The 18,482-nt window shown below is 43.1% G+C and overlaps 1 protein-coding gene across 4 annotated transcripts in view; it reads left to right on the top strand.

Annotated features, from left to right (window-relative positions):
• rptor (regulatory associated protein of MTOR, complex 1) overlaps positions 1–18,482 on the top strand; it is a 198,478-nt gene that overhangs the window by 104,994 nt on the left and 75,002 nt on the right. For all 4 annotated transcript variants that reach the window (XM_026169798.2, XM_026169801.2, XM_026169800.2 and 1 more), the window contains 2 exons: positions 14,432–14,532; positions 17,308–17,452. In XM_026169798.2, coding sequence (XP_026025583.1) covers positions 14,432–14,532; positions 17,308–17,452 — 246 coding nt within the window. The remainder of the gene's footprint in view (positions 1–14,431; positions 14,533–17,307; positions 17,453–18,482) is intronic.

Here is an 18,482-nt window from a genome sequence, read left to right as displayed (position 1 = left end):
TTCCTTTCTCCCCACTTTCCACCTTCTCAACCACACCAACATTAGTCGCTGGGTTTGACAGTATCCATTCATGCTCTAGCTCTCACGTCCTGTTTGTCTTTCATCACTTGTCTCACCAGAATTATTCTGCAGTAAAGTAGAAAAAGTAATATATGACCTGAATGCTGTAAGGAGAATTTTAGCACCCAGAAACGTCACACTAGTCTGCGTCAGAGATGGCGGTAGGGAAAGCATTTCCCCTCTCGTCTCATTCTGCCGTTAGGCCGCGAGTAAAACACTGAACAGCAACATCAAAGACGTGAAAGGTTAACAATGGTGTGAGAGTCTTTCTGCTAAATCAAAATGAAATTCAAAGTAGTTTCTGTCAAAGACAAAGGCACAATCTTAAAGAATGGACTATGTTGTAGCTTTGATTCCTGTAATGGTCTCTTAGTATGTATAGCCACGGCAAGCAGAGAGAACAAAAAACCTTCAAAGAGAAAAATCCAGGCTGTAGGGTGAACCCGTCACACACATGCCTTCTCTGCTTGACCCTTCATGCTACCTGTCTGCCTCAGAGATGAACACAGCAACAAAGCAGTAAAAGTGGTAAGGGTGCACGGCAGCAAAATGCTGACCTTTTAGTATAGGCTCAACAGATTGCATTGGAGATGTTTTCAACTTGAAACTGTCCTAATTTAAAAAAAAAAAAAAAAGAGCTGTAAAATGTGTAATTCATGAGATACGTGACCTTGAGTTGATGCACAACCATGGAATTATTAACAGCAGGCTATTATATGAGGAATAAAACATGATACACAGAAAGACCAGTTTTTTGTTTTTTTTTTTTTAAGATTTCTACATTAATATGACCAAAAGCAACATCTTATTTCCACACATTTACAGGCTCTTGTTTAAAGGGAATACAGTTAGACAGCTGAAGTGAAAATATTAGATTTAACCTCATATGCAATGTTTTTTCTGAAGAGCCGTGCTTTCTCCTCGGTCCTCTGCCATGCACCATCGCTGTCCGCTATGTAGCTGATTGTAAACCTATAGGTATGCACCTTAGCCAATGAGAGGTCTTCAGACACTTACAGGCTACTTTACTGGACTGATCTTTGTTGATTGAGGGTAACTTGGGTCATGAATTCTGTCATGTGTAATCTGGGGGTTTTCGAACCTTTTCCAGCCTGTTGAGCATCTTTATTCTTGAGGCTGTGTTCATGTTCACTCCCTTTTATTTATGCACAACAGAAGTCATCTCAAGGGACTTGCTGTCAGGTAAACACCCTGCAGTATTAGATAGAGAACCTCAATGATCCAGATGTCTTCTATGAGCAAACATTTAGCGACAGTGACGAGGAAGAACGCCCTTTTAACAGGAAAAGAATCTATCAGAACCAGGCTCATGGAGAGGGCTCACCCTCAGCTTGGAGCAGATGTCCCCTAGTTCAGGATAAAAGAATAGGAGAACACACAGAGACCACAAACAACACAGCAGACGACATTCAAAGACGTGCAGCAGTGGCCTATAAACACTTGAAGCCTGAAACAAGAGTGGACTGCATCATGAGCCGGAGCCTGTAGCAGCATAACTCAGGGTCAGCCAATCCAGCCCTAGCATGAGTTGTCAAGATCACATTAAAGCAGGGTGCATACTCACAGAGTTGAGTTTTCATATTCATATTAATGCCGTACTTGTCTTCATTGAGGTTTCAGCAGACCTGAGTGTGACTGGCGAAGGTGTTTGTGTGAATTTAACACAGACGCTGGAAATCCTGATGCTTTAGTAGCTGTTTTGGCTGATTGCATCTCCTGCCTGTAGGACAGAGGGCTAAGTGTTGAGTCAGCTGGTGTCCGTCAAAGTGAAATAACGGATCATCTCTGAGCTCAGTATTTGACGTCATTAGTGACTTCTCTTCATTCAGATAATTCAAACATTCATTTCCACTGCTTTGCAAATTACGCTTGGCTGTATGTTCTGCTGACTTAGGGCGACTATAGGTAGTGACTTTTGTGTTTATCTCATCGCTTCGATCTTGATACTAAATACTAGAAGTCTTAAAGCAGGGGTGTGGGAACTCCAGGCGTCAAGGGCCAGTGTCCTGCAGGTTTTAGATGTCTTTGATCCAACACAGCTGATTTAAAGGCTAAATTACCTCCTCAACTTATCCTGAAGTTCTCCAGATGCCTGATAATGAACTAATTGTTTGATTTAGGTGTGTTGACCCAGGATGATATCTAAAACCTGCAGGACACCGGCCCTCAAGGCCTGGAGTTCCCCACCCCTGCCTTAAAGCTTCCGTTAGATTATGGAGTTCAAATGTGACCCTTGATTAAGAGTCGTACAGATAGTTTTTTTCATCTCAAACTTGCCTTAAATAAATTCTTTCACCTCGTAATATTGAAATGATCAAGCTCTCTGTACTCTGTGCTTGCCCAAAAGGCCATTTCCTCCTTTTATCTTGTTACAAGCCAGACTTTCAACAAGACCACGTTATAGACTGTATATAAAAGATGGCTTTATCCCCCTTACCGTCATTTGTTTGTTCTAATCCTCATTTTCTAACTTTAATGTTAGATTTAAAACCCTTTGTATTGGTTTTGGAGCCAGGACTTAACATATTTAAGACGAGTCTGTTTTACATGTTAAGTGTAACTAAAGCTAGCAAGTAGAGCAGGGCGATATGGCCAAAAATATTTATCACGATATACATTTAAAAATGTGCGATAACGATATAACTGATAAAATATAACTATAAAATTGAAACGAGACAAAATACTTTACAACTCCACAACTTTATTAGTGAAAAAAACCCCATCAATGTATTTTCACTTAAACAAGCAGCTGTTTTTATGCGGATTAAAGTTTAAAAATTTAACAGTGCAAATGCAAATTCCTCCCTGACAGTTTAACCAAGAGGCATTTCCAGTGGAAACTGGCTGACATATCCTCAGCATAACCATGTATAATATCCACAAAACTTAAAAAAAGGATGCACACACACACAATACGGTAATATTATGTTGAGGCACAGTACGTATCACTCCGCGAGGCTTCTTACTACGATAGCCGTAATGCTCCGACAATCCATCAAGCGGTGCGGCTTCGTAGCTTAGCAAAGTTGTACTACAACATTTTTGACAAATTCTCGAGCGCCGTGTACATAAAATCGTTTCGAGGTCAGTAAACACAACCAGAATTCATACATAAGGCACACGGGATTATAAGGGGCACTGTCGTGGCTCAAGAGTTGGGAGTTCGCCTTGTAATCGGAAGGTTGCCGGTTCGAGCCCCGGCTTGGACAGTCTCGGTCGTTGTGTCCTTGGGCAAGACACTTGGTAAATGGTAAATGGCCTGTATTTATATAGCGCTTTACTAGTCCCTAAGGACCCCAAAGCGCTTTACACATCCAGTCATCCACCCATTCACACATACATTCACACACTGGTGATGGCAGCTACATTGTAGCCACAGCCACCCTGGGGCGCACTGACAGAGGCGAGGCTGCCGGACACTGGCGCCACCGGGCCCTCTGACCACCACCAGTAGGCAACGGGTGAAGTGTCTTGCCCAAGGACACAACGACCAAGACTGTCCAAGCCGGGGCTCGAACCAGCAACCTTCCGATTACAAGGCGAACTCCCAACTCTTGAGCCACGATCGCCCGTTGCCTACTGGTGGTGGTCAGAGGGCCCAGTGGCGCCAGTGTCCAGCAGCCTCGCCTCTGTCAGTGCGCCCCAGGGTGACTGTGGCTACAATGTAGCTTGCCATCACGAACGGTATGATATGGCCCAGCCCTACTAGCAAGCCTCCTTAGCAAGCTGCATCTGTAAAATGTACGGATTCAACGCACACACGTTTACCTGATAACTCCTACTAAGTACTTGTTAATATGCCAGGATTTCACTCTCAAACCCTGGAGCACAAACTCTGTGGGTTGTCTCTAACAGGCCACCAAAAATGCTCCAAAAGGCATCAACAGCATGGTCGAGTGCACCCGTTCACTGACTTGAATTAGCAAAATTGACAGTGGTTGGCTGTTGGGCCGCCACAAACAGTGAATGAGCAAATTAGCTGAACTGTAATGTTTTAACATGGGCGTCTATGGTGAATGACTCACTTCTCTATCATTAGAGGAATTGGCTTCATCTTTCAGCCCTGGAGGTTGATGCTCACCTGTTGGGTATAGAATTAAATTAAAACTTTTTGGGATTACGTTACATGGCTTCCCTTCTTTGTCGGTTTACTAACACATCAGCTCTTAGTTGTCCCCACAGCCGCTTAAAAACTAAAGAATATCAGGTGTTTTCCATTTGTGCTCCACAGCGTCATTACCAGAGGAAAAATAGTTTTAAATGACTCTTTAATACTTTCTTCTTGTCTAAGGTACTTGTGCTATCTTTTTTTTTTTTTTTTTTTTTTTTTTACTTCTTACACTATATTTATTTTCCTTATTATTTACTCTGATTTTATGCTTTGTTTCTATTACAAATATTAATAAAAATGTTTTTCTATTATCAATCAATCAAAGCTTTATTCGTCACATGCAGGTTGCCCTGCAGTGAAATAGGACCCCCCCCCCCCCCGACCTTACACATATAGCACAAACATTACATGGGGATACAGGTCAGAGATTGGTAGAATCAGAAAAAAACATTGAAATGTACACTACACTGGGGAAAGTACAAGAGGAAAAAAGAGACCCCTACTCATGCTATGCTTCCATGGTAGGACAGCATGAGAACAGGAAACAAAAAAAACTCCTCTGCACAAGAAGCACATAAATGTCCACAGCACAACATTGTGAAGACATGACAAGCCACAGGGGTGGGTGGGGGTTGAGGAGTAATCCGAAGCGAACACAGCAGCCACCCTGCACAGCGCTACCATTCCAGCGCGGCACACAGACCCGCCGTGCTGCCCCTTCAGGAAACAAGCATCGAAGGCGTTTGGAAGGGAGGGGGGATGAGTGTGTGCTTATCAGCAGTGTTGGGAAGGTTACTTTTAAAATGTATTCCATTACAGAATACAGAATACATGCCCCAAAATGTATTCTGTAACCTATTCCGTTACGTTACTCAATGACAGTAACGTATTCTGAATACTTTGGATTACTTAATATATTGTGGCGAGTTCAGACAAGGAGGAGACGGAGGTATCGTTTGGTCTTGCTTCCCGTGAGCTAGCCAGGGAGCACAGCCGTTTATTACATTTGCAGAAGAACACACTGCCACTAGCTAACTGCTCAGCGCGGCAACCACAACACACATAGGGCGCCCTCTGACCCCGGAAGGACACACCGTCGCAGCGAGAGGGCGTCACCCGTCACCATGGCAACATACACAAAACATAACTGTACAAGCAGAACCCCGAACAGCCCTGACCCGCTACAATATTATCATGCTTTTTACAACAACGTGAATGTACTATTGCTGTGTGATTTATTACTATTACTGAAGGTGCTCAGGAACTTTTACTCCTGCACCATAGAGAGCATCCTGATGGGAAACATCTTAACCTGGTTCGGGAACAGCACCATGCAGGACAGACGAGCTCTACAGAGGGTTGTGCGATCAGCTGAGCGCACCATCCGCTCCGAGCTCCCTGACCTGCACTCAATCTACAGCAGGCGGTGCTGGACCAAGGCCAGGAAGATCGTGAAGGACCTCAGCCATCCCAACAACAGACTGTTCTCTCTGTTGAGGTCAGGAAAGCGATTCCGCTCCCTGAAGACCAACACAGAGAGACTGAGGAGGAGCTTCTTCCCGCAGGCGATACGGTCTCTCAATCACACCACCACACAGTACTGACCCACACATATGGTTCTTACACACACACTGGACTTTCTGGACTTTGGTTTTGCACAACACTGGTCACTATATTCTTCATTTCCGGTTAATACTTGTACAGCTGCTGTTATTGTGTATATATTTATTTATATTTAGATTTCTTCATACATTCTTATATAGTTCTATATTGTGTATTGTGTATTTTGTTGTACAGTTATTTTATTTTCAACTTTAATTTATATATTTATCTTTATCTTATTCTTCCCAGTTAAATTTACCCTTCATTCTAATTTGTGTTGTACAGTTATTTCATTTTTAACCTTAATTTATATTTTATTCCTTCCTAGTTAAATTTACCCTTTTTAATTTTTCATATTTATTTCCTATCTTATTCATAGCCTTTTCCTTTTTTGTTCTCTTTAGGTCACAAGCAGTTGTCCAAGCATTTCACTACATATCGTACTGTGTATGACTGTGTACGTGACAAATAAAATTTGAATTTGATTTGAATTTGATTTGAATTTGATTTGAAGGTCCGCGACTCCGAACTGTAGTAAAGGGACCTCTGACTAATGCTGGGCTCACACTGTGCGATTTTTGGCCCATTTTGAGCCGATTTTTGAGTCGTGCGATCGTTTTGGCGATCGGCCCGATTTTGGCCTTCGTGCGTCGTGCATCGTGTAGTATACGTGAGGTAACGAGAAGCGATTGACACCTCACGACCAGCTCCCGATCATCAATCGCTTGGTCGTGAGGGTGTCACCGCAGTTTGCCACACTGCGCACGCGCAAACACAAATGTCAGCGAAAAAGACGGCGTAGCACGGCAGTGCAGCGTGTGATCTGGACACAAGCGATGGAGGCACAACCTGTAGAACCATCCGAGCCCTTTCGATGTGGCCTCACAAAATTATCACGACCACAACAACCGTGAAAATAGTTGGATCGACACTGCTGCTCAATCACAGCTGCCTGACCAATGTTTTTCATTAGCAATTTAGCAAAGTTGATGGTGGTGGTGTGTCTGTGTGAGTGAAAGACGGAGAGCGAGCGACAGAATTTCTGTTATAACCTTCATTTTTATGGACGCAGTGTGAGCACTCAGGTCGCATCAGAGCATCGGGCCGTATAGTGTGAGACCCTGCATCGTGACCTATGAACTTCTAACCCCTGCGAGTCAATCGTACAGTTTGAGCAGGAGCTGAATCGCGCGACTGAAAAAATCGCACAGTGTAAGCCCAGCATAATACGGCTGGTAGCCGAAAAATAGCTCTACTTTGTTGTGTGGGTCAACTTTTCTTGCGACAGACAGAGAGAGGCGTTGAAAGGCTGCTCCAACGGAACTTGTTGTTTTCGGAGGAAAACACGAACACAGTGTACAGTCGAGTCTTAATAGCTTACTTACAACTGGGCTCGTCAGGCACTCTTCTTGGCTGCAGTGGTTATTATTATATTTACATGCTTCCAGCTCCCGTTTTTGCTCGATGACTGCTCGTACCTTTCCACTCCCCTTTTTCTCCCTCCTAGCGCTCACAGACACATAACGTGTATGGCAGTCCATTCTCCCAGCAGCACGGACTACACTGAACATGATGCTACATTCTTTAGAGCTATGCTTGTAGCATTCTGCCTGTTAGCTTAGCACAACAACAACAACAACAACGAAAAGGCGCTCTCTCACCCAGGAAACACACAGTCGCAGAGAGAGAGCGTCGCCCTGTAACCATGGCAACCGTAACGCTGCCGCCTGGAACAAAAGAACGTAGCTGTCAAACAAAACCCAAACAGTCCTGACCCGCGACAAAATGAAACAGGAAAGTACCCCAGTGTATTCCATTTATTTCAACAAAGTAACTGTATTCTAAATACCACCTTTTTAAACGGTAACTGTAACGGAATACAGTTACTCATATTTTGTATTCTAAATACGTAACGGCGGTACATGTATTCCGTTACTCCCCAACACTGCTTATCAGTGTAAGTGTACGTGTGTGCGTGTCCAGAGTTCAGCGGAGACAGTGTCCTTCGCTCTATCAGGCTAAGTAAACAGTCTGCCAGCCAACCCAGGTGGCCTTCATGGGACGGGAAGAACAGTCATCACACAGTCGTTATCAGGGAGTTGTTTTGGTGGGCTCCAGCCTTGGGCCTGCAGCTGGCGCCGTGGTGTCCGAATGTTGAATATTGTTAATTTCTGTTTTGTGAGCAGCTCGAATTTTAGCACTCTGAGACAGGTCCCTCAACTTCGCGTTGAAGAGCTGCGAGCCTCCCCATGATGGTATCAAACTTCAGTTCCAAGGTGTTGTCAGTCTTTTGATTCTGAGACTTCACAACTGCAGTGATCCGTTCTGCGATGTTTTCCAACTGTCGCTCAAGGGTGTCATTTTGAGCAGGCCTTTCTCTGATGTTTCCCCTCATACGCTCAATGGTGTTGTTTTGAGCCTTCACAGCAGCAGTAAGCGTCTCCAAGGTGTTGACCATATTACGTTCGTTGTGAGAGGTCGCACCTCGTCCCCGCGCTTCGAATCCAGCGGGCAGCCATGTGGGGGTTTGAACAGCCGGTTCCGCTCTCTTATTTCTCCGATAAAGCAGGGCTAGGCCAACGCCGATCAGCATGAACCCTGTTATCATGGTTCCGAATAGGTAGATATCTTCAGCGTCCTCGATCGACAGTCCCGCCAGGCACACGGTCCTCCAGTTCTGCCACCCGTCCATCGTGTAACCGGCAGGGAAAGTCCCTCCAGGGCACTCAGGCTCTCCCGAGCCCCGACTTCTCGTTGAGAAAAGGGTGTCAATAGCACTCAGGGACCAGTTGATCAAATCCATAATTCTCTTTTAGGTTTAGAGAACGACAGTGAGAGGCTGTTCCAGGGAAAGTAATGCACGCAAGACAAGACAAGGACATAGATGCTAAGCAGGGAAGATAAGGGTGAGGAGGAGAGGAGAAAGTGCGACCGGCTTCGCTGAGAGCTGAGAGCTGTCCTCTGTGTGTCGTGTACGGTCTGTTTGTTTGTTATTTATAACGATTTAATGTTGACTGTACGATGCCAGTGTGTCCTGTAAAGAACTAAATAACTAAGTTTTCAAAAATACTAGACAAACATTAGTGATGGCGACTAGTCAGCCGGCTCGGTGGTATCCTAGCAACAACAATACCTAAATCACACCTGGTGGTTTTTCTTTGTAGGCTCCAACAGAGAGAACCAGGACAGCTTGTTATTTTTCAGCCTTTTAAAACGTGTCTTGCGTAATTGGTTACAAATAGTATTCAAAGCAGCCTTTTTTTAATCCTCTTTGTCATCTTTTTGCCGAGTCCTGCTTGGACACGTGGGCATGAGCATGTGTTGCACTCGCTGACCACTCACTGGGCTCGTATTCTCACCTTTAAAGGTCATCCGCAGTTGGAAACAATGCACGTTACACTCATCGCTCCTGAGATGTTACAAACATTTGTGGTGAAATGAATTCCACATAATGGCGGCGTCGAGTAGTTGCATGTTGTTGGTTTGTTTATTAATTTGATCATTCCTCTGTTTTTGCTCCATCTGTGCACCCTTCTGTCTCTGCTTCCCACATACATCCAACACACATTCTGGCTGCATCCAGTCACAATAGGCTCTTGCATAAGGAGTCACGAAGCACAGCGCATGTGGATTTTACGTGCTCGGTATGTCTCATGCTACGGCGTCTTTCATCGCTCATCAGTTCTCTTTTATCTCACGTGGGGGTCACATAACTGTCGTAGGTTGATCCATATTCACAGCGAGACTCCCCCCGGTGTGCAGAGCCAGCCCCCCCAACCCCTCCGAGCGTCTGACACCGTCTGTGTGGCACTCACTGGGGAGTCCCTGAAGTTAGACTCCAATATTGAAGAAATCATATCGCTGAAAATGGCACCTCAGCCTTTAAAATACATTAATTGATCCCGTAAGGGAATACTTGGTGCACTCGCTGCACAGAGATATCAGAGAGGAGCTACATGGCAGCTGCCCTCGGGGTGCGTGCCTTTTCTCTTTAGATAAGATCAACAGCTTATTCCTTTTACAGAGGATTTTATGACCCTGCTCACATCCAGAAGCTTGTTTTCAGACATGCTGAGGATGGATTGGTGTTGGGCGTTTGGTGCATCAGTGGTATAAAAACAAAATCTGTCATTGGGCCTTATTCTGCCCAATGATACCAGAGAACTATGGTTTAAAGAGAAAGACCAAGAGATGGTTTTCATCCCCCCTTTTACCCCTTTAAATATAAGTAAATACATTTTTTAAATCTTTTTTGGCTTATATTTCAGACGTTATACTGTTTGCTAGTCTTGGAATACCCACTGGAGCTTATAGGCAGCTTTGCAGGGAGGTTTGTTGTGATCTGCGCAGCCTTAGTCACAATTCAGCCTTTCATGATTTTCTCTTTTTTAACTTCGACATTTCAGTTTGTTTCATGTGTGTCTGACCTCTCGTCTTCAAGCCTCTGGTGGTTTGGAAAGCAGATGAGTTCATCAGTATGACTAGCGCAAACTTTGATGTTTCATCAAGTGCCTCAACAAACAAACTATATCACTGATTAATGATGCTCATTCACAGTACAGCCTGATAAGATCCATGTGCGTTCTCACATAAAACAAGCGCATCAGTATAAAAATGATATACAAAATACCGTAGTACAGCAAAACACCAGAAAATGTGAAGAAATGACAGGTTTTGATCGATGACACAAGCCTCAAAGCCTCAGAGGGCATTTTTCCAGGCCGTTCAGTGAGCTATCCATCTATCTGTTCATCCGTCCACCAGTGCAATGTCTTTTTCTGTCCCCAAATATATTATATTGGATACTAAGCAAGGATATGAACTGCTGAGTGTTCATCCTTACTGCTGACTTGCCAAACATCTTTGGCAAGCACTCAAAGTGCTCAGGAGCTGGCCGGCCCTCATGGTTATACAGTTGGCTTGTACCTGCCAGGAGCTTCACAGCTTCCATTATCTGTCACTTAGAGGAAGAGAGGGGAGGTTTAGGTCAGAAAAAGTTCACACGCTCTGTGTATTAAAAAGTACTTTGTTGGCGATTCTAAATAGCTTAAAATGCTGCTGCGGGACTTTATTGCTGATGCTTTATAGTGAATGGAATCAAGTGTTTACCACTGAGGTGGCTGTGTGTTATATATGTTGTCATTTTTTGACCGGTAATGGTTCTGTGTAGAGACATCTTGGTTCTTGACAGTGCTGTAGTGCACCAACTAACGATTATAAAATCAGGCTGGAAACAATAACGTTAGGGAGTGACTGTCGGTGATGACACAACGTGATCAAATTGGGCGAGCGCACTTCTGGATGTCAGTGTTGTGCAATTACTGTAACCGATTTCTGAGCCAATCATTACCGAGCCTCCATTATTTATTCACCAAAACTTGTTTCCCTCTCATTTTATACATTATTAAAGAAGCCAAAACCACTTCTGGTTTACAGTTATGTTTTGATCTTGCAAGTTTATTATCTCATTATCTCAGGATAACATAGTTTTTGTGTCCTCATAGCAAGTTCATCGTCAGAGTTGTCTCACACAGGAAAAGTTCATTTTCATGTTGGTTTGAAAACTTCACTCAGAAAGGATGGAGAGCAGCTGTTCTCGAACTTGTTGGCCTGCATTTGTTTTTGTTGTCTTTCTTTATATTTATTATTGCAGAAAACATCATAAACAATTAATCATCTTCTAACCATGGTAAATACAGTCCTGATTTTCTAGATATGAAGCAACATGTACCTTTTAACCATTTTGGTCTAACAAACCAAAATCACTGATAATAATTCAGAAATATTGCAATTTCTTCCCCCAAAAGGTTTGCACGTCTATTTTTTAACACATTTTTAGCATAACTGAAGAATTCATATGATAATTACGACCAAATTCTATATGAATGTTTACGATAATAATGATTACATTTCCAAAATGTCAAAGTTCAAGCAATCAGTCCCTTCAGTTCAGTTGAGTGTTGTTGAAAGAGTAATCTTTATAGGAACAAATCTGAACGTTTGATGTTTTAAATCATATCCATACTCAAACAGGTTTTCAGCTTTGTTTGCTGCAGTGATCAAGGTCGTGCAGGCTCTTAACAGTGTTTTCCTGCATTTATCTTTCCTGTACATTTGTCATTAATTTAAAATATATTTCTTTATTCGGGCTCAAATGGCTCACACTAACTGTAATGCCTCTGAGGCAGCTAATGTTTGCCCATTCTCCTAGTTTCCCTCATTGCTTTTAATAGTGCTCATTAAAAGGCAGACGGGTAGGTGTTGTAAAGGTAATTTTCTTGGTTTTGCTACGGCGATTACTGTCGGGGCGTCTTGTTCTCTTTCAGCAGCACATTCTCAAGCTCTCATTTCCACGGTGCTGGTCATGGAATAACCGTCTTTAAGTATGATGTACAGTTCATGGGTTTACACATGTCAAGTCACTGTGGCGCAAACGCACAGCTGTGTGAATAATGCAATAATGTCAGACAGGAGCCAAATGCTGGATTTCTGTAGCAAGATGTGATTCATAGAAATTACATTATAGTCGGATTTCCTGGTGAGCAATTTTAAGCCCTGAGAAAACTCCACTCGGTCATTTTCATGAGGTTTGGTCTGAAGATAATCTGTGCTAGATTGATGAACCTGATTAAAATCTGGCACTTTTACTGTATGGCGCATAAGTCATGAGCCAACCCATTGTTGTTTTGCAAGGAAAATGTGAAATATGTATAGTAGTCAGCGAAACATGCAAAAATGAATGGAAGTTTGTGCAATTCTAAAAATCTTGAAAGTCAGTATTTGGTATGACCAAGAAATTCCCAGAAGTAGGAACATTCAGGAACATTCATCCAAGCTTTTTGAAGTGCAACCAAAGCTTTTCTTTGTGTGTTGGCTGCGTTTTGTTCCACTCTGTTAAGATGATGCCACACTGCTTCAATAATGTTGAGGTCCAGACTCTCGAGAGGAAAATCTATTATTGATGGTGTTCTGCTGTGTGATCTTATATCCAGGTATGCTTTTACTGCAGTGGCCACGTGTTAAAATACATTGCAAATCAGACACTTCCCAGATGGTATTACATGGTGTATCAAAGGCTGTGTTCGTATTTCCTACGTCTGATAAGATCTCCATCACCACTGACTGAAATCCTCTCCAATCCACTCTTGTACCAGACTTCCAGGAACTTTCAGCTGTTTGTTTTACAGGTGGATTTTAGCGTGAGATGAGGATTTTAGTGAAGCACCACTGATAATGACACGAGCCTTTTAGTAAACGTATTCAGTACTAAGCAGTGAAGCAGCTGTCTATGATTGATTTTTAGAGATAAAGGTTAACAATGTCCTTCCGGCCTTTTTGATTTAAACCAACGATGAAAAACGAAAAGGTTAAAATGGTTTTAATAACAGAGGTATATAAAGTCGTCGATATTTTTTATCATCTTCTCCAGTGGTGATAACAAATAGTCACGGGTCAGATGAGTTGCCCGGGTATTGATTATGTCAGAGGTATGTGTTGCTGGTCATTTTGGCGGCTGATCCTTTGCAAGTCGTCAGCTTACAAATTGCAGTAATAATTGGTGGATTTACACAACATCACCAAGGTTGCAGAGGAGAAAAGAGTACCTTGTTATTGGAAAGTACTTCTGGGTGCTCTTCCAGTCCACTCTCCTACTCTTAGCCACCAACCATCGAAAATTTGATGAACTCCTGCTTTGTTTTCTGAACTGAGTGGTTTCCCAAAAGGTTGATTCTGTTCACCTGACATAACGTTTTTATTTGGGGGGAAACGTTTCGTCACTCATCCAGGTGACCAGAATCAAGCTTTTTGGGATTTACTTACCTGGATGATTGAGCATGCATCAAGACAGCCGAGTGGTTTCTGTCATATTTCGGGGTCAAATTGATTGGGTGTGCAGCATTGGTTAGTGAGGGCGATATCTGCCTTTACAGCATACCAGGGCCACCCTTGGAAAAACCAAAAACCTGTTCTGATGGTTGTCAAATTTCTTCTTTGTTCTTTTTTTTGTGCGGAAAAGAAAGAAGAATAACAAAGCACCCAGTTCTTAGAGGGATATGGTGACTTTATTCATGGGACATGGGGTTACACCAGTTGCCCACACGCTCGCTCCACTTTGAGAGAGTTGAGGTTGCTCTCATGCCAGAAAAGCTGAGGGATCTGATTAGGTGGTCATTCCTACAAACATATGTAGCCGCCCCAAGCTGCTGCAGTGGAACACAAATCTTAATTACTGTTGACAATGACAGATGCACGCACAAATTGATTTGTGATTAACTTGATTAAAAAGTCCACTTGGAGTTTATTACGCGACGACTGCAACCTGAAGCCTTTTGCACGTGGCTCTCACATATGATCTGAGCTAAACAGTGCATGTATCTTTGATGTCGCTCTGTGTCTCGGGTCTTGTGCTCACAGGGTTACAGTATGTGTTCTGCACACAAGTGTATGAGTGCACACATATCCTGCCTCCCATTTCTTTTCGGCCTCTGAGTAAGCACCTAAGTGCAAATGTAAATTTCTTCAGATGTGTTGTGATGATAGTACTGAGCAGTTGCCACTTTGTCCTCTGAGTAAACTATTCGACATACAGTGAGCGCGGCTGACACAGCCATCTGTGTTGTGTTGTGTGTGTTGCAGGATCCCTGGCAGGCTCAATGACAGACGCACTCCCCTCGGAGAGCTCAACTGGATCTTCACAGCCATCACCGACACGATCGCCTGGAATGTTCTGCCCAGAGGTGAGGCGCTCACACGCAGGCACACAGTTTTGTTTAACAGTCGTGAGCAAGCTGTTCTCACCAAAATAATGTACCTTAAAAGATCTTAAGAAAGACATTAGTTGGGTTAGAAATAGTTTTCTTATGATGGAAAGTGAGTGCATCCCAAATTAAACTCATCTCAACTTCCAAAACAAATGTTGGGAATGAAAGACACTGGGAAAATATCACAGCCTGGAAAGCACACTAAAAAATAAACCATCAGCTAAAAAACCTCAGCGAGCTTTAGAGGTGCACATCTGTGATTTCTCTGTGGACATCAAACTTAGTGTTTCAGTCCAGGTCAGGTTTTATGAAAATCTTGTGAATGCGAGAGGCTGAGAAGTCAGTGTGGCTGAAGAGTGCCACTGATGGTTGCCAGTGTTTTGCTAGATACGGCAAAAATGAGCCGAGGTTTCTGAGCGACAGCATCTGCTGCAAACCAGCTAAACTGTGCACAGTAATGGATTTTTCTGGGGTTAACCCGCCTGTCTGCTGAGGTCTAATTAAATAGGGAAACCTAAACCAGGGTTAATCCCAGTGGAGACTTTGAGTCCAGTGACTGCTGTCTGATGGTGATTCTGGATGTTTTGGCTCTACATGGGAAGCCGAGCTGCTTGTAGCAGAGACGCAATGCGTTTCCTGACATTTAGAGCTGGTGTAGGAGCAGGTTTATGGTACTCTGTGTGAGTTTCGAAGCTATAAATCGGATGACCATGCCTGGTGCAACTCGTTCTCCTTCAGATCTGGTCAGCCTCATTTCACGAACAGCTCTTTCTTTAAGAGGGTATAAATACTCATAATTTCCATAACGTACTTGTGCCAGGGTGCCGTCACAGAGCACATGAAAAAGCCAGAATTTGCTTTTGGCCATGTCATCCTAGTCCTTGCTCACTGCCCATCCCACTCACCAGATTGCGCCCCCTCTGACTTCATCCTCTTCTCCAAAAAGAAATTAAAGGTAAAGCGTTGACATTTTCCAGCAATTAGCAGAAGCAGTGAAGTGACTGTAGTGGTGTCCAAGGTGACTTCCTTGACCTTGGTTTAGTTTTTGTTTGTTTTTCTTTTTTTCAGTCAAAATATATGAACTAATACAATAAACAGATTGAACAGATACTCTTGCTTAACAACCCACAATAACAGTTAGTTTAAGCTAAAATACAAGTCAGTTCTAATCCAGAAATGAAATGGATAAATCTGGATGAGTGGCTGGAAGTTCTGCTTATTTGCTTCTATTTAATGTTTGTTTTGCACATTATGTCATTGTTCCATCACTTATGCACTTACGGGCTGCTGTATGTGCCCTGGTGCTTTTTTCTTTTCATTTTAATGCATATGGTTTAAGTTGCCAGAAGATAAAGATCAGCCAATTAAATCAAATCTGGCATATTTCCGTCAATGTCAATATCCATTTTTGAAAATGGACATAAATCAAACCATTGTTGTATTTCTCTATTTAGGGGCAATGAAGCCTTATAACATATTTATATCACAATAAATTATGAAAAAGAAGGTAAGAGTTTAATTTCTTCTAAAATGATTAGAGAAGCAAACATGCAGGAACATGAGGAACATGAGGCGCGCTGCAATCTTTAGTTGAACATGTTTGGGCAGTGATTAAAAATGAAATGACCCCATGTGTTTCAGTTCTCAGGGAGCTCAAATTAGGGCACCTAATAAAAACTGCGCAGTAGTGACGCATCAGCAGTGCTAAAACTTTGAGAACGTCCCCAGTGGTAGAAAATAGTGAAGCTGTTTTCTATAAAATGCCAAAAGTGCAGTACGTGCAGGTTGGCTGCTCAAATTGAGATTAATTGTGTTTGGAGCGTCTAGCAGAGTAATTGGGGACATCATTTAAACATAATTTGGCAGACATAAAAACCCGTATACACACACACACACACACACACACACGTAGCAAAACTCCTGCTTACAACACACAGCGCTGCCATTAGCCGTTACCCTCAAGCTCAGCCTCCCCAGATAAAAACGCACACAATTTCCTTTTTTTCTACATGTTGTTACAGTTTGCATGCATCGCACGCAGATTCCCTCATTGGCCACCTGTCTGTTGAATGCAACACACATCCACACAGAGGAGGGCTCAGACTCTCATGAGACAAACTGTATCCCAGCTAGAATAGCAATGTGACAAGGCTGATGGCTGCAGAAGCCTTTTAAACCCTCGGGGCTCTGCTGTTAATGAAGCATCTCGCATCAGAAAGAATCCCTGTAATGAAGGCACTGCACACCTAATCCAAATCTCTCTCTCTCTCTCTCACACACACACACACACACACACACACACACACACACACACACACACACACACACACACACACACACACACACACACACACAATGACACTTCAGTGTTTAAACAGCCCAACACTAGCAGTGGGCACAGAAGCTGTCAGACAGTGTCTCGTAAAATATCCCCAACACGCAAGCGAAGTAATCATAATCATAAGCTAAGAGATTGCCATGGGATTGGCCTGGCCCCATTACAGTGAATTGGTGAATACACTAATGAGTTGACGAAAACGTGACTGCGACACGGCTTAAATCTGCATTTTCCTGCCCTTTATATTCTCTAAGCATACAAACAAAGTAGCCCATTTTTCTCTAAAGTAGTCGCCTCGCTCTAGTTAAGCTTCTTTTTGTTTATCGAGTCTTTCAGGCCCCCGTTTCCTCCCACATGCAAACTTATCTCTGTGTTCACTTAAATCATTTGATGTTCCCTTTCTCTTTCTGCAGATTTGTTCCAGAAGTTGTTTCGTCAGGACCTGCTGGTGGCCAGCTTGTTTCGCAATTTTCTGTTAGCAGAGAGGATAATGAGGTCATACAACTGCACACCAGTCAGCAGCCCCCGCCTGCCCCCTACATACATGCACGCCATGTGGTAAGACGCACACAAACGGCGCTTGGGGCTCTCTTTCACGCACACCGGTAACACAGATGTCCACAGCTTTGCAAAGCAGAAGGCAAGAGTACAAGGGAGAGTCATCCTTGAGGCTTTGCTGTTTGTTCAGGCGCACTGCAGTTGGAGTTTGAACAGACTTTCTAACAAACACACGTTATGATTAGAGAGCAGACAGTGTTGCCTTTTTTATGTGTGCCTGTTTAATGATTGTTAGTGTGGGGATATTAAAAAAGGCCATGAGTCTGGCATCTTATGCACAAAAGGAAAAATCTGCCTCAGGGCTCAATTGTTCTAAAGTTATGGGTTTGATTGTTAAATGTTAAATGTCTGAAACTGTTTTCCATCAGGAATTACTTTGAGTCTTTCTGACCATTTAGTTTGGTTTTGCAATTCCTCATTTTACCAAAGCAATTAGGATAAACACTTTGAATGCAGTGAGATATTTCTGGGAGTTTAACTGCACTTGTAGAGAGTTTATGGAGCTCTCATTCAACTTCATCTTTGTGCATTCAGTAGACGTTTTCAAGAGTAATCCAGTCAGAAGAAGCGACCTGAGAGCGTGACACCAGAGCTGATCGTGCTCACGCATGACAGTGTTTGTTTTACTACCGGATGCACTGCAGCCTGTTTTACCCGTGTCGCAGAAACAGCTCTGTGCTCTGTCTGAAAACAGAAGCAGGAGAAGGTGCACAGTAGCTGAGCATCTGTATGTGCAGCAGTGTGACCAAGAGCGTTGCTGTCACTCTAGTCTATAAGCAAAAACAGGACAGGGTGCGTCAGGGTCTGCGTAAAAATGTAGACCCATCTGTGTAACTACAGTTACTACAACATATTAAAAGTGCCTTATTTACTCTCACAACCTCTAAATATAATGTTGAAGTGTAAGCCAAAACACGTAGGTGTCTTTATTTGCTGCTTCTCTGGAGCATATGCACGCTCTTCATTTATACTAAGTTTAGTTTCCACGAATCTTGTTTCTCATTTATCTTTGCATGTTGACAGTTTCCAG

This window comes from Astatotilapia calliptera, chromosome 6 (assembly GCF_964374335.1).
Source record: "Astatotilapia calliptera chromosome 6, fAstCal68.1, whole genome shotgun sequence".
NCBI classification, from domain to species: Eukaryota; Metazoa; Chordata; class Actinopteri; order Cichliformes; family Cichlidae; genus Astatotilapia; species Astatotilapia calliptera.
This window is presented reverse-complemented; position numbering and strand designations above follow the sequence as displayed.